This window comes from Patagioenas fasciata, chromosome 15, assembly GCF_037038585.1.
Source record: "Patagioenas fasciata isolate bPatFas1 chromosome 15, bPatFas1.hap1, whole genome shotgun sequence".
NCBI classification, from domain to species: Eukaryota; Metazoa; Chordata; class Aves; order Columbiformes; family Columbidae; genus Patagioenas; species Patagioenas fasciata.
Genome location: NC_092534.1, coordinates 17349574 through 17361961, shown reverse-complemented (window position 1 = coordinate 17361961; position 12388 = coordinate 17349574). Strand labels below are relative to the sequence as shown.

Here is a 12388-nt window from a genome sequence, read left to right as displayed (position 1 = left end):
GGAGAAAGCAGCATCCCTCTTGCTCTTTTTCTGATTGATTTTGTTTGTTTAACTTCAGTATTTCTTCTTCTGGCTTTCCCTCAATCTCTTTTCAAATCCTTTGTCTCTGTACGACATTCCCGTCCCGTGTCTGCACCCGCAGAACTCTCGCTTTTTTCCCATTAATGCGCGAGTGCGGCTCTTCCAGTGGGATGTGGGTTTGCAGAAGTCACTGCAGCACGCGGAACTGTTTCCTGCTGATTTTTGCTTTCTCCTCAGAGCGGGGGTTCTGTGTAGATGCAAACACACACACAGAATATGTGTTTATACGTACACACACGGACACAGTCCCGCTCCCTCCACCTTCCCATGTTTCCAGAGCTCAGCTGGGGTCGTTTGGCTACGGTACGATTCGAAGTGGCTCTTGATGTTGTCGCGGGTGCAGAATCAACCACTTTCCGCACCCTCTTTTCTGTTAATGCCGCTGGGGTCGAGCACCCTCAACCGGGACCAGCCCAGCAATGAGCCCCGTCCTGGCCTGGCTCAGGCGGCCCGTTTCCAGCAGGGATCGCATTCTGGGCGAGGAGCACGCGAAGGAAAACGATGCGCGAAACCTACGGGTCTCAGCGAGCACGCTAAACCCAGCACCGGCTGAGTCACACGGTGACCTGCAGGCCCGGTGACCGGTGGCAGCGTGCGGCGGCCGGGCCCGCCGGCGGCTGCTCTCGTCCCAGTGCCGGGGACACAGCGCCCGCGGCCCCGCTGCGGCCGTGACACCGGGGCACCCTCGCGGCGTGCCCGGCTCCGGTGCTGCGGCCCCTTTAAGGCCGGGGCTCCGCGCGCCTCCCGGCGGGTGGCTCGCGCTGCTGGGAGCGGCGTCACGTGGGGCGCAGTCTCGTGACCGCCGCGAGCGTAGCGGCTGCGGAGCCGCGCGGTGCGGGGCGCTCGGAGCGGCCTCCCCCGCGCCAGGGGTCGCTCCCCGGCCCGGGACGCACGAGGCGCCGCCGCTGGGCTCCGGCGCCTTCGGGCGGGGCGGAGGGGGCGGCGCCCGCCAAGTTGGGCGCTGAGCGAGGGCGCCGCTCGTCCCCGCGCTCCGGCCGCTCGGCTCCGCGGCTCGGCATGGACAACAAGCCGCTGCTGCAGGAGCGGCCCCCCGCCTACAGCCCCGCCGCCCAGGGCGCGGGCTACGACTACGGGCAGAGCAACTACGGCGCCATCCCCCCGCCACAACCCGGCTTCCAGCCGCCCCCGCCCTACCCCTACCCGGGCGCCGCGGCCGCCGCAGGTGGGTCTGAGGGCTGGGGGGCGAGGGGCGCCGGGGGTGCCGCGGAGCGTGAACCGCGCTCCCCTGCCCCGGGACGGAGCGGCCCGGACGGGCCGTTCGGGGGCGGCGCTGGCGCTGCCGGGGCCGCAGGCCGGCGCGGGCTCGGGGAGCGGCCGTGGCCTGTGGGGCCGCCCCGCGGGAGCGGGGACGCTCGGAGCCCCTGTCCGGAGCCGGGCGGGCCCGTGCTCCCGGCTCCCGCTCCGCAGCCCAGCGCGGGGAGGAGGCTGCGCGGGGTCCAGGGGTCTGGAAGCGCCGCCTCCCCTTCCCCTGCGTCCCTGCTGCCTCCGGGAGCTGGCGGCGGTCGTTGTGCCGCCCCAGAACCGGGCGTGCGGGGGTTCCGCCTCGGGACAGCGGCACAGGCACGGCTGTGCCGGCGGTGAAACACCCCGAACCGGCACAGGCAGACACGGCTGTGCCGGCGGTGAAACACCCCGAACCGGCACAGGCAGACACGGCTGTGCCGGCGGTGAAACACCCCGAACCGGCACAGGCAGACACGGCTGTGCCGGCGGTGAAACACCCCGAACCGGCACAGGCAGACACGGCTGTGCCGGCGGTGAAACACCCCGAACCGGCACAGGCAGACACGGCTGTGCCGGCGGTGAAACACCCCGAACCGGCACAGGCAGACACGGCTGTGCCGGCGGTGAAACACCCCGAACCGGCACAGGCAGACACGGCTGTGCCGGCGGTGAAACACCCCGAACCGGCACAGGCAGACACGGCTGTGCCGGCGGTGAAACACCCCGAACCGGCACAGGCAGACACGGCTGTGCCGGCGGTGAAACACCCCGAACCGGCACAGGCAGACACGGCTGTGCCGGCGGTGAAACACCCCGAACCGGCACAGGCAGACACGGCTGTGCCGGCGGTGAAACACCCCGAACCGGCACAGGCAGACACGGCTGTGCCGGCGGTGAAACACCCCGAACCGGCACAGGCAGACACGGCTGTGCCGGCGGTGAAACACCCCGAACCGGCACAGGCAGACACGGCTGTGCCGGCGGTGAAACACCCCGAACTGGCACTTTGCGTGCAGTTCTCTGGTTAATGTTTGTTCTCTGCTGATACACTTCAGTAGTCTTGGAGAGACTTAGGCAGGTGAGTAGATGCAGTCCTGGTGTGAGGTGAATTGGTACCTGCGGGCAGTCACAGGGAGCGGCAGCCCCTCAGGAAACTCTGTAGAGTTAGGGGAGTGCTTCAAAAATGGAGACGAACAACTGAATAGAGCAGACACTGACCCCAGTCATCAAGGGTGAATATTGGGACCACAGATTGATTTCCTGCTAAGAACTTGGAGCTTATTTTCCTACAATACAAATATTGCTGATTATTTTCAGTCTAATTAGTGAGGTTGGTGGACTTCACAGATCAAGAAAATCTGGGAACTGTGCCTGGGAGAGAAGTTCCAAGTGGACTTTACCTGGGCAGAGGGTACCTTGAGTGCAGACATCGAACACACCGCATTTAAAGCTTTTTATTTTCTTTAAATATTAGTGTGGTAGTTAAGGGCTTGTGTTTCCTAACTACAGCTGTTAACATTACACATTTACTAGCTAACAGCATGGATTTGCTGAAAGATGTGGGGTTGGATGGCTTTTGTTTTCTGCTATGCAGCCTGTTTCCACTTGCATCTTATCACTCCTACTTCTGTCTCCAGTTATAAACCTGATACGTGGACGTTAAGGTGGAAACCCAAGGAAGATTTATCTGTTTCAGCTGGTTTGTGTGCTGAGCGGGACGTACCTGACGCGTAACGTCCGGAGGGAAAGCTGCGATCGCTGTTTGCTTAAACTGTTTTTTTCCAGGCCCTCAAACAGCATTGAAACAGATTCTCAAAGTTAATTATTACCTCAGTGTCCTTTATAGATGGTTAAATTGTACTAGATACTTGGGGTTATGAAGTAGCTTTGCTAATAGATTTGCTGAGTAATATTTTCCAGCTGTGATTTTGATAGAGCTTGAAGTGCTTGGTCAAGACTACGTTTCTGGTTTTTATTCTACATTCTGTTTCCATACTTTTTAATTGTTATTTTTTGTGCTTTACATGCAGTGACTGAGTTTTTCTCTTATTTTAGGGTATGCTGTTCCTCCACCGACATCACAGCCAAACTATTCGAGCACGTACACCATCATTCAACAGCCCGCCACCACCACTTCTGTAGTAGTAGTTGGTGGCTGTCCTGCCTGCAGGTAATACAGCTCTCTGCTTGAGAAATAAATCGGTCCTAGGTTTTATTTTTTAAACTACAGGTATCCATAGAATTCATTTGTTTTCAATAGTTTCTCATTGTGTATTAGAATTGAATTAATTGAAAAACTAAAATTCTATTAGTGGAGAGCTTTAATTTATGAAGTGTGAGCTTGTCCTAATGGGCTTGTGACAACCGTTGTAATTAATACAGTAGCCTTTACATATAAACATGAGTGTGTTCTTTATGGTGGAGGAGGATCTGGAAGTGGTGTGTTTAATGAAAAGGCAGCTCAGTCACGATGTGGAGGGTCAGCTCTCGAGAGGATGACAGGAAGTCCTTTCTGGTGTTTGTGCCCTGTGACAGTGAGTAGCGTGATTGTGTTGTGAAACTGTAATTCCTGAGCACAGTCACTTGTGGCTATCCGGGCGTCCTGCGGCAGGGCTCCCGCTGCGGGGAGCGCCCCATCCCAGCACCCGCCCCGCAGGGCCGGGTGGGCCGTTGGCAGTGCTGGCTGAAAACGTTGGTATCTTAAGGGTTTAAAGGATGTTTTACTTTAGAAGTCTTTTGACTGCAGAAGAACAGGGACATTAATAGATTTGATTGAATGTCAATCTGAGAAGTGGTGAAAAGCAGAAAAAGTGGTGAGCTATGAGCTGGAGTTGCAACAACAGAACAGCTTCCCCCTCGGAGATCAGCAGCCGCAAGAAAGGGAGGGAGGCCCGTTTCCCCCCGGTGCAGTCAGCAGCTGCAGCCCCGCGCTTCTCACTTCTCCTCGTGCCGGGACGTTCGCTGGCGGGTGAGGGCGGCCGGATTCCACGGGGGCGCCCGGCCGGCTCAGCCTCCCCTGCAGAATCGTCCCCTGCCGGTAACGTGTGGCAGTTGGTTACCCTTGCGGTGTCGTGAACAGGTGCTTGGTGTTCTGCAAGTCTGAGCCCTCGCTCACCCCTTTCAAAAAGTGTGAGAAACGGACTTGCTAGAAAAGCTGCAGCGGTACCAGGTTTCAGTGTGATGGACACGATAGCGATTGTAGTGGCAGAGGCCTTTGGTTTTGTTGGAATTGGTGCTTGTCTGAGAGTCCGTACCTGCCTTCAAAGGTGGAGTCAAATAAGTCCCTTGTGGTGCTGTGTAAGAACAGGTGCCTGCTGAAGTGCCACTAGTTAAGGCTGAAAAACCTGCACCAGCTGGAGCTATTGCTCTAGAACTTGTGTGTTCTAACAGTGAGGGAGAGGAACCACCGAGCTCTTGAGAGGAGGCGGTGGATCCTGCCCCCTGAGCAGCTGCATTAGAATGTTCGTGCTTCAGCTCAAGCAGTGGACAGGAAAGGTGCATGAGTAGCCTGGTAAAAGGCAGACGGAGTGCTCATGCAGACCTTCCAGCCCTAAACCCCATAGATCTCAAGGCATTTTACTGTGGAGCTGGTCTGTGCAGTGGCTCAGGACTGGCAGACTTGCTGCTACCCCTACGATTTTTTTCCTTTTTCTGGAAGTTATCCTGGGCTGTTCTAGGGGACACCTTAGACACAGTCATTTGCAAATATACCATCTAACTTTAGCCAAATTTGGGAAAGTGAGCTTTCTTGTGTAAGGTGTTTTTAAGTGAAGCCACCAGACTTGCTCTGCCGGAGGTACCAGCGCTCCGTGCACTGCGGGCTCTTCGCTAAACAAAATACCCACCCCAAAAGCCCGTTTGCTCTGGGATCCCCGCGTTTTGTTTTGGGCTGTGAAAAATAAAAAGCTTTGTGGAGAACCTTGGCACGTTGATTGCTCTGAGGTGCAATAGCGCGCTGCTTCACGTGTAGGGCTCTCGGCAGCCCTTCTGGAACGCTCTCTAGTGACGGTGTGCCGTAGTTGTCTTTGCAGTATTGCTGGTTTTCTCCTAGCTGTCTTTCGAAAAAGAGTCAAAGTGTCGGGGTAGAAGGGAAACAGGAATCTCAGATTGCTTGTTGTTTGAGTACTGGAGGAGCTGACGGTCTGGGGATTGAGGGGAAGGGACGGGGAGGCGGGGTGGGGAGCGTGATCCTGGAGATCTGCGCAGGAACCCGCAGGCTCAGGGCTCGTGTTCTGGGCAGTTACGGTGGCTGAGTCTGTTGGAGCTCATAATCCTCTTTGACTTCTCAGGACCTTAAACATAGTTCCAGTTTACTTCCTTGGCCTAGAAACCTATTTTGTGAAGAATGCAACATGCAGCTATACTCTGAATGCAACACTGAACAAAAGAGTTGTTGAAAGGGCATTGCTAAACGTAAAGTTACTAATGATACATAAATAACTTTAATAAACCGCTTTATTATGTATATATATATATAAAGTAACTTTATTAAAGGTAGTTGTACTGTTACTGTTCTGATTTGATGCTTGACCATCAGAGAAGTCCATGTGCCTTAGGTGTGAGGAAAGAGCCGTGCTTGCGGCTGTGATGTGACTGGCGGTGTGGGCTGGAGCCCACCGAGAGCCCTTTCACACCGCAGATACAAACCAGTCTGTTGCACAGAGGCATTAGTGAGTGTTGCTAATTGAAATCAAAACGATTTCCAACTTAAAATATCCGCTGTTGAGGAGAAATACGCAGTATTGGCCTGTTCTTTGGGTAAGAGTCTGTTTTAGTGCAGTCACCAATGATCCTGAGGTTAATAAACTAGCTACAGTGTAGTAGATCTTTAGGCTTGATTTATGCTGTGGAGGAAGGAAAAGCACAGAGGATCTCCAGAACAGCCTCTCACAAGCAGGTGACGTGCTCCTGGTCACTGTATTTCTGAGGCGTTCCTGCACCCGAGCGGCGACGGTCCCGTCCCTCGTGCTTCGTTACTCGTTAGTCACATCATCCCAACTCATCACTGGGCAGTGTTGCTTTCTAATTACAGACTTCAGCGTTAACGCGTGTTCTGTCCTTCCCTGCGTTATTAAAACATCTTAGGTGGTTGTGATTCTGTTGTCTTAGTGCGAATTCTGCTCCCGACTCTGATGTATGGAGAATTAAACTGAGTTGCAGAATATTGTCAGCTTTATTGTTTGTAGTTGACACTTAAGGATCAGCCTAGTCCTGCTTTTAAAATGCTTTATGTTCAAGCACAGACTGAGCCATTGCAGCCCCAGCTGCGGGTCCGGCCCTGTCCTTCTCTTTCCAGCTCGGAGAACACGTCCGGCTGCTTCTCTTGTGCTCACTTTCAGTTTCTCTTTCTCTGTCTTGCTTTGCGGAGTGGAACAAACTGCGAAGGACCGGCTGCTTGCTTGGTACTGAGCAGAGGAAAGGTCCCTCTGACAGCTGTGAAAACAGGACCTGCACCTGATGTTGGCAGGGGCCGGTTCTTTCAAACTCTGGACAGAGCCCGTGGCAGACCCGTTGGGTTTGTTCTCCTGTTCAACAAGCACTCGGCTGTGTGGCAGCAGGGGCGGGGGGAAGGACACACGGCCACTGCGCCGTGGTGGCTTTGTCTTCTGACAGTCACAGACACTGGCCTGAGAAACACGGCGGTGGGTCCCAGGTTACAGCAGCACTGAAGCTTCGTCCGGGACTGGAAGATGAGACGAGTTTGATCAAACTGTGTTTGTTCTCAGGCGACTTGCAGCCTTCTTCCTGCCGCACTGGTGGTGCAGTTTGGTTTTGGACGTAGTAGTAAGTTCTCTTGTTTTGGTTGAAATGTTTTCTTCGATAAAGTGCTAATATACTCTGGGCCGGTGTAGCTGCTCCGGCGGTTCCTCGCTGCTCCGGCAGTTCCCGTGCAGTTCCCGTGCAGTTCCCGTGCAGTTCTGCGCTGCTGCGCTGCGGTGCAGTGGCTGGAGCGGTTAGGGCACGAGCGGTTAGGGCACGAGCGGTTAGGGCACGAGCAGTTAGGGCACGAGCGGTTAGGGCACGAGCGGTTAGGGCAGGGAGTGCAGCAGCGACTCGCGCGTGTGATGTGGAGCGGAAGCCGCGGTGCGGCCGGAGCAGCCGCCCGAGCCTGCATGCGGGCAGCTGTGGGTTCCCACCGGGCACGCGGCTGCTGCGCACGGCTCGGACCGCGGCCCCCAGGAGCGGAGCCGGTCAGCCTGCGAATGGGGTCCCCAGCGAGAACAACGCAGCTCTTGCTGTTTGAGGATTTGTGTTCTACTGGTCTGAACTGATTTGTGGACAATAAGCAAAACACAGATTTCTAATGAATGAGACTTGATGCGATCAGTAAGATAGAGCAGGAACGTATTCCCTAATGGGGCCAAATAAAAATGAGTCTGGTCCCTAATGCCCGCTCTGTCACTGGGCATGAGTTGATAGCTTTTTTTTTTTCTTTAATTAGTGTCACCATTTGCCTTGGTGTCCGTATTCTGGCAATTAGGAGTTCTTTGTAGCAATGAGTTGTTCTGGGTGAGAGGAGGAAGCTGGCCTGGTCTGTTGGTAACCAGAGGTGATGCCGGTTTGGCTGATGAGTGAGGGAAGAACTCCGCAGGTCTCAGTTCACCACAGACCGATCTCCCCCAGCCAGGGGGGTCATGGCTGGCACGTGTAGCCTCGTCCCTGAGGCCGGGTTGCTGGTGCGAAGCCATGGGGCTCCTCTCGCCGTTAGTGTTCTCAGAACTGGAGTTAAAGCGGTGCTGCTACTGCGTTAGAGAGGGCTGGTGGGTTGTAGACGCCGAGGTGGAGGCTGTTCCACGGCCAGCGTCTGTGGCTCTGCCGCCAGCCCTCTCCAGGGAAGTGGGGCCTAAAGCCAAAGCGCGTTCAGACAAATCTGCAAATGCTGCGGTGTCTTACTTGAAGGTGACTTTTAAGGGCAGTTTTGTTTACGTGTGTGTACGGCTTGCGTTGAGGAGGGCAGGCTGGTTGCTCTGTATATGTTTGGGCACCTTTCTGTGAATACGGATCAACACCGTTCAATATACCTTCAGTATAGCTGGGCTGGAGGAGCTGGCGTCTCTCCGTGGAAATCAGCACCGTAAGCACCCCATGCTGTGGTCGCTGTACTCGCACTGTCAGCGCCGCTCAGGTGGAACTGGAACGCGCCTGGCCAAGCTGCTGCTGCTGGTGCGTTGGCTGGGGCAGACACGAAGGAAAGCTGTCTGTATTTTAGTGTTCCGAAGGTGAAGATGTGTGCAGCTTCCAGTCCCCGTGCTTGCCGCTGGTCGACGTTCCCGTTGCGGTGGGGACGGACCCCGGGCGCAGAGGCAGGAGCGGCGGGGCGCTGGCTGGAAACCCCGCGTCTGGATGAGCGGGAGGGCGTCTGCGTGGAACGCAGCTGGGAACACCCTGCAGCGCGCTGACGTCTCTTTTCGGGTCTTGCAGAGCTTGTCGTACAACCAAAGTCGCTCTGCTTCGCTGGGATGACCTTCTGAGTTATCAGTAAGGGATGAAAGATGCTGATAAGCACACATTTAGGAGTGTGGTGGAGTGTCAAGTCTGAAAATGCAGGTGTTAAATTGTCCGGATGCTGTGTATGCAGATCTCACTGCTGGCCCTCTCATCTCGAGCATTTGGCTTAAGATGTTAATGTTGTAAGACTGACTTTCGAGAAGGGGACTGTCCGAAAAGTAACTTCATTTCAAATACTTGTCAGTGGGAATAATCGATGTTACCTTATGGAGTTGGCAGCTGCAATTAGAGCTTAAATCCAAGACACTGCTTGCAGTATAACTAAACCTTTCCACTTTATTTTTAGATGGGGAGTGGTGCAGTTATAATCAGCTTTTATGTGGTTTATGCTGTAGAACAGAATTTGTGTTCGGTTACATCAGTGAATCTGCAGTTTGAATATGGAGTCTCTAATTGCTCTGTAGCTCAGGTAAGATACACAAGCAAAGCTAAAATACTCGTTCTCCTTTATAAAAAGTCTTGGGTTTTTCCTCCTTCTAAATTTAGGGCTGGCTGAGCAGCGGTTGAAGGGTTCGTCCCGAATTAGGCGGTGACACCGATCGCCGGAAGCCAGGAGGAACGGGGGATGTTATGCTGAGTTTGTAGGAGCAGCCACAAGGCTGCAAAGATCTGAGCTTTGGGACACTTGTGTGCTGAGCCTGGAATCTGTATTTCGATTTCAGCGTTAGTCGGCATCGTTTCACTTATTACCCCAAAGGAGCTTTATGTGAGGATACGAAACCGTAAAACCACTGCTGGGATCAGCTGTACCCTGACAATTCCTTCATACCGAATATAGAGTTGACTGCTGTCACAAGAACTCTGTAAACAGAAATAAAGTCAGTTCATCAAAAGGAGGGACCGATACTGGAAACTCAGGTGGAACACGAAGTTGTGTAAGCAGCAGGATATCAGGAACGCTTTGAAAAGCCACTTAGGATGGTTGAGGGGAAGGAGAACGGTTCTTACGTCTAAACGAGCTGTGATGTTTAGCCCACTGCGGTGAGGAGATGGTCTCGGAGTCCGCGCCTTGTCCCTTCGCTCTGTTCACAGCGGGCTGGCTGTGCCTGCTCTGCAGGAAACAACGGCTCGTTGGCCTTGGCACGCCGCTTGTAGCAGGTATTCCAGGGTCACTTCGCTCCGTTTGTTGACTTTCGCTGTACCAGGGAATCTTAAGAGGACACGTCTTGTTCAAGTGTTTTGCTAAACTCCCGATTTTGACTATTTAGTATGACTGCTCACATTTCTTAAGTCTGGATACTCAGGCTTTCCTGTTTGTCTTCATTTTGGGGCTGTTTATGTACAGCACGTCAGGAAGAAGTCAGAGTTAGGACTCTGCTCTCGCAGAGCTGCGGGAACAGCGTTTCTCGCGCCGGTGGTCACTGGTTCGGGACTCGGCCCAGTGATGTCCACGGCAGATTTTCCTACGGTTCTAAAGGAACATCAGTTTTTGGAAGCAGAAACCAGGCATACCTACCGAGGGTTATTTCAACGGTGATGTGTGTTTGGCCTTTGGACTTTTGTAGCGGCCAGAAATGAACTCGTGAACCAGCGTATGACGGTAGTGCTGCACCCCCAAGCTGGGGGACGTGGGGAGTCTGATTGTGAGGAGTGAGCATAGTCCTGTACAGGCTTACTGAACCGGCACCGTCCGCAGCGCAGTGCTGGCTCGTGACGGGCTCCTTCGCCCGAAACCTACAGCTGGAACTTTTAAAGTTCTCCCTATCCTGCTCAGTAGGTCAGAGCCCTAAACGCGCAGTGCGCCTGCCCCTGTGCACGTGGGTTATATTGAGCTGCGCTCTCCGGAGAGCGTGCTGGCGCTGCAGGGCCCGGACGTGGCCAGGCTGCGTGTGCACTGCAGCAACACCGACACAAACCTGTTTGCATCCCCTCCCCGCAGTGCTTTCCACTTGCCCAGTGAACGCGTGAGCTGGGTGTTTCAGCAAAGCCCCGAACCAGCGTTGCGCAACTCGCTGCCCAGTCAAATGTTGCCCTTAGGAAGAGGCTGAGAAAAAGCACCGAATCATCAGATGAAAACATTCAGAGAGTGGTTTTTTTATTATTATTTTTTCTGAAAGAGCTGTGGTGCACGTACAGTGTGGAGACCTGGGGTGGAATGGGCTGAGAGGGCCCGCTCCAGGACAGCTGTGGGAGGCAGGCAGGCACACGTGTGACCCCCGCCTGTTGTAAGAGACCTGAGCAGCTGAGAAATGGGGGCTTGGTGTGCAGTAACCAGCGTAACAACACTGGTACGGTTACATCTTCACCCTGCATCACCTGGAAGAGTCAGTGAATTATTTTAAAAGCAAGCTTCCTTCCCTTCTATGAGAGTAAAACTTAGTGACACTAAGGTTTAGTTCTGGAAAACTGTATCCTCACTATACAGGAACACTTGGCCCCAAGAAGGACTGGCAAGGGGGTACGTTCCGCGTACCAGTCCTGGAGCAGGGTGACAGGAGGATGGCTGCTGTCCTGGTAGCCTTATCTACAGTCGGATCATCTGCACGTTTCCTGTTTTCCTTTAAGTGCCGTAATTCAAAATCTTGTCATTTAATGGGAAAAACAAAACAAGCCCTAAGAAAAACCCAACCCTTTGTGCTTTATCGTGCTTTATAAAAAAGTGTGTGTCAGTGGCTGCCAGACGAGGACGTGGTACCTGCTGGGCAGCCGTGGCCGTCGCCCTTGACCGAGCCTGTTCTCTGTCCGCAGGGTCGGCGTGCTGGAGGACACCTTCACCTGCCTGGGTGTTCTGTGTGCCATCGTCTTCTTTCCCATCGGGATCCTGTTCTGCCTCGCGCTGAGGCAGAGAAGATGCCCCAATTGCGGGGCAGCCTTTGGCTAAGGGGACGTGCGTATGGAAGCGACAGCTGTTAGCGTACTCTTTCTAATGTAAATGTCATGTACAATCATTTTATTTGCTTCAGACCTGTTTTGTAAAGTGTGAAGAAATTTAGTCTCTTGCATGTAATTTAATCTTTTATGAGCATGTGCATTGCAAAACATGAAAACCCAACTTGTTTTCCATGTTTACTGGCACCTGTTGACAACTAAATAAAACTGCTTTTCCTTTTGCAATCCTCAACTCGTGGCTGGATTATTAGGTATGTGACTGATGTGTCTGATGACGCGTGCTCTGAAAGTGGAGTTAATAATCCCAGCTACAAAGAGGGATAACTGTTTGGTGGAATCCTTGTGATAGTAAAAAGAAAAAACGGTTTGGAGCTGTACTTGAAGCACACGGGGTGTTCTGAGGCTGCTGTGCCTGTATCTGCTGTGGAGAACGGGCCCTGGTGTGGGTGCCACGTCTGGAAAGCTGGTGGATGTTCTGCAGGGTCCCCGGCAGCTGAAGCCGGAGGAGGCGCGATGGGGCTCCGCAGCCATCACGTGCTCGTGTACTATTTTTTGCTATTAAGTAAGCGAAAGGCATTTCACATGACCTGACCTCACTGTTACAGGAGGGGTCGGTGCTCCGGGGCTGTGCGCGTGCGGCTGTGAGGCACAGTCACTTGGAGCGGGTTCGTCACCCGCAGCGGTCGCGGTGCAGACCCCATACGGCAGAAAACACCCAGTGCTG

The 12388-nt window shown here is 54.0% G+C and overlaps 1 protein-coding gene across 1 annotated transcript; it reads left to right on the top strand.

Moving 5' to 3' along the window:
* Positions 1-919: 919 nt before the first annotated feature.
* On the top strand, positions 920-11896 carry BRI3 (brain protein I3). Its single transcript, XM_065851062.2, has 3 exons — positions 920-1264; positions 3382-3496; positions 11524-11896. Exons 1-3 carry the CDS (start codon positions 1099-1101, stop codon positions 11654-11656), a joined length of 414 nt encoding a protein of 137 aa, XP_065707134.1. The 5' UTR covers positions 920-1098; the 3' UTR covers positions 11657-11896.
* Positions 11897-12388: the final 492 nt, after the last annotated feature.

Bases quoted from the DNA above. Each gene is read 5' to 3' on its own strand.
- BRI3 (XM_065851062.2), top strand. From the start codon at position 1,099: ATGGACAACAAGCCGCTGCTGCAGGAGCGGCCCCCCGCCTACAGCCCC. The intron at 1,265-3,381 runs GTGGGTCTGAGG...CTCTTATTTTAG, and splicing joins GGGCGCCGCGGCCGCCGCAG to GGTATGCTGTTCCTCCACCG. The intron at 3,497-11,523 runs GTAATACAGCTC...CTCTGTCCGCAG, and splicing joins GGTGGCTGTCCTGCCTGCAG to GGTCGGCGTGCTGGAGGACA.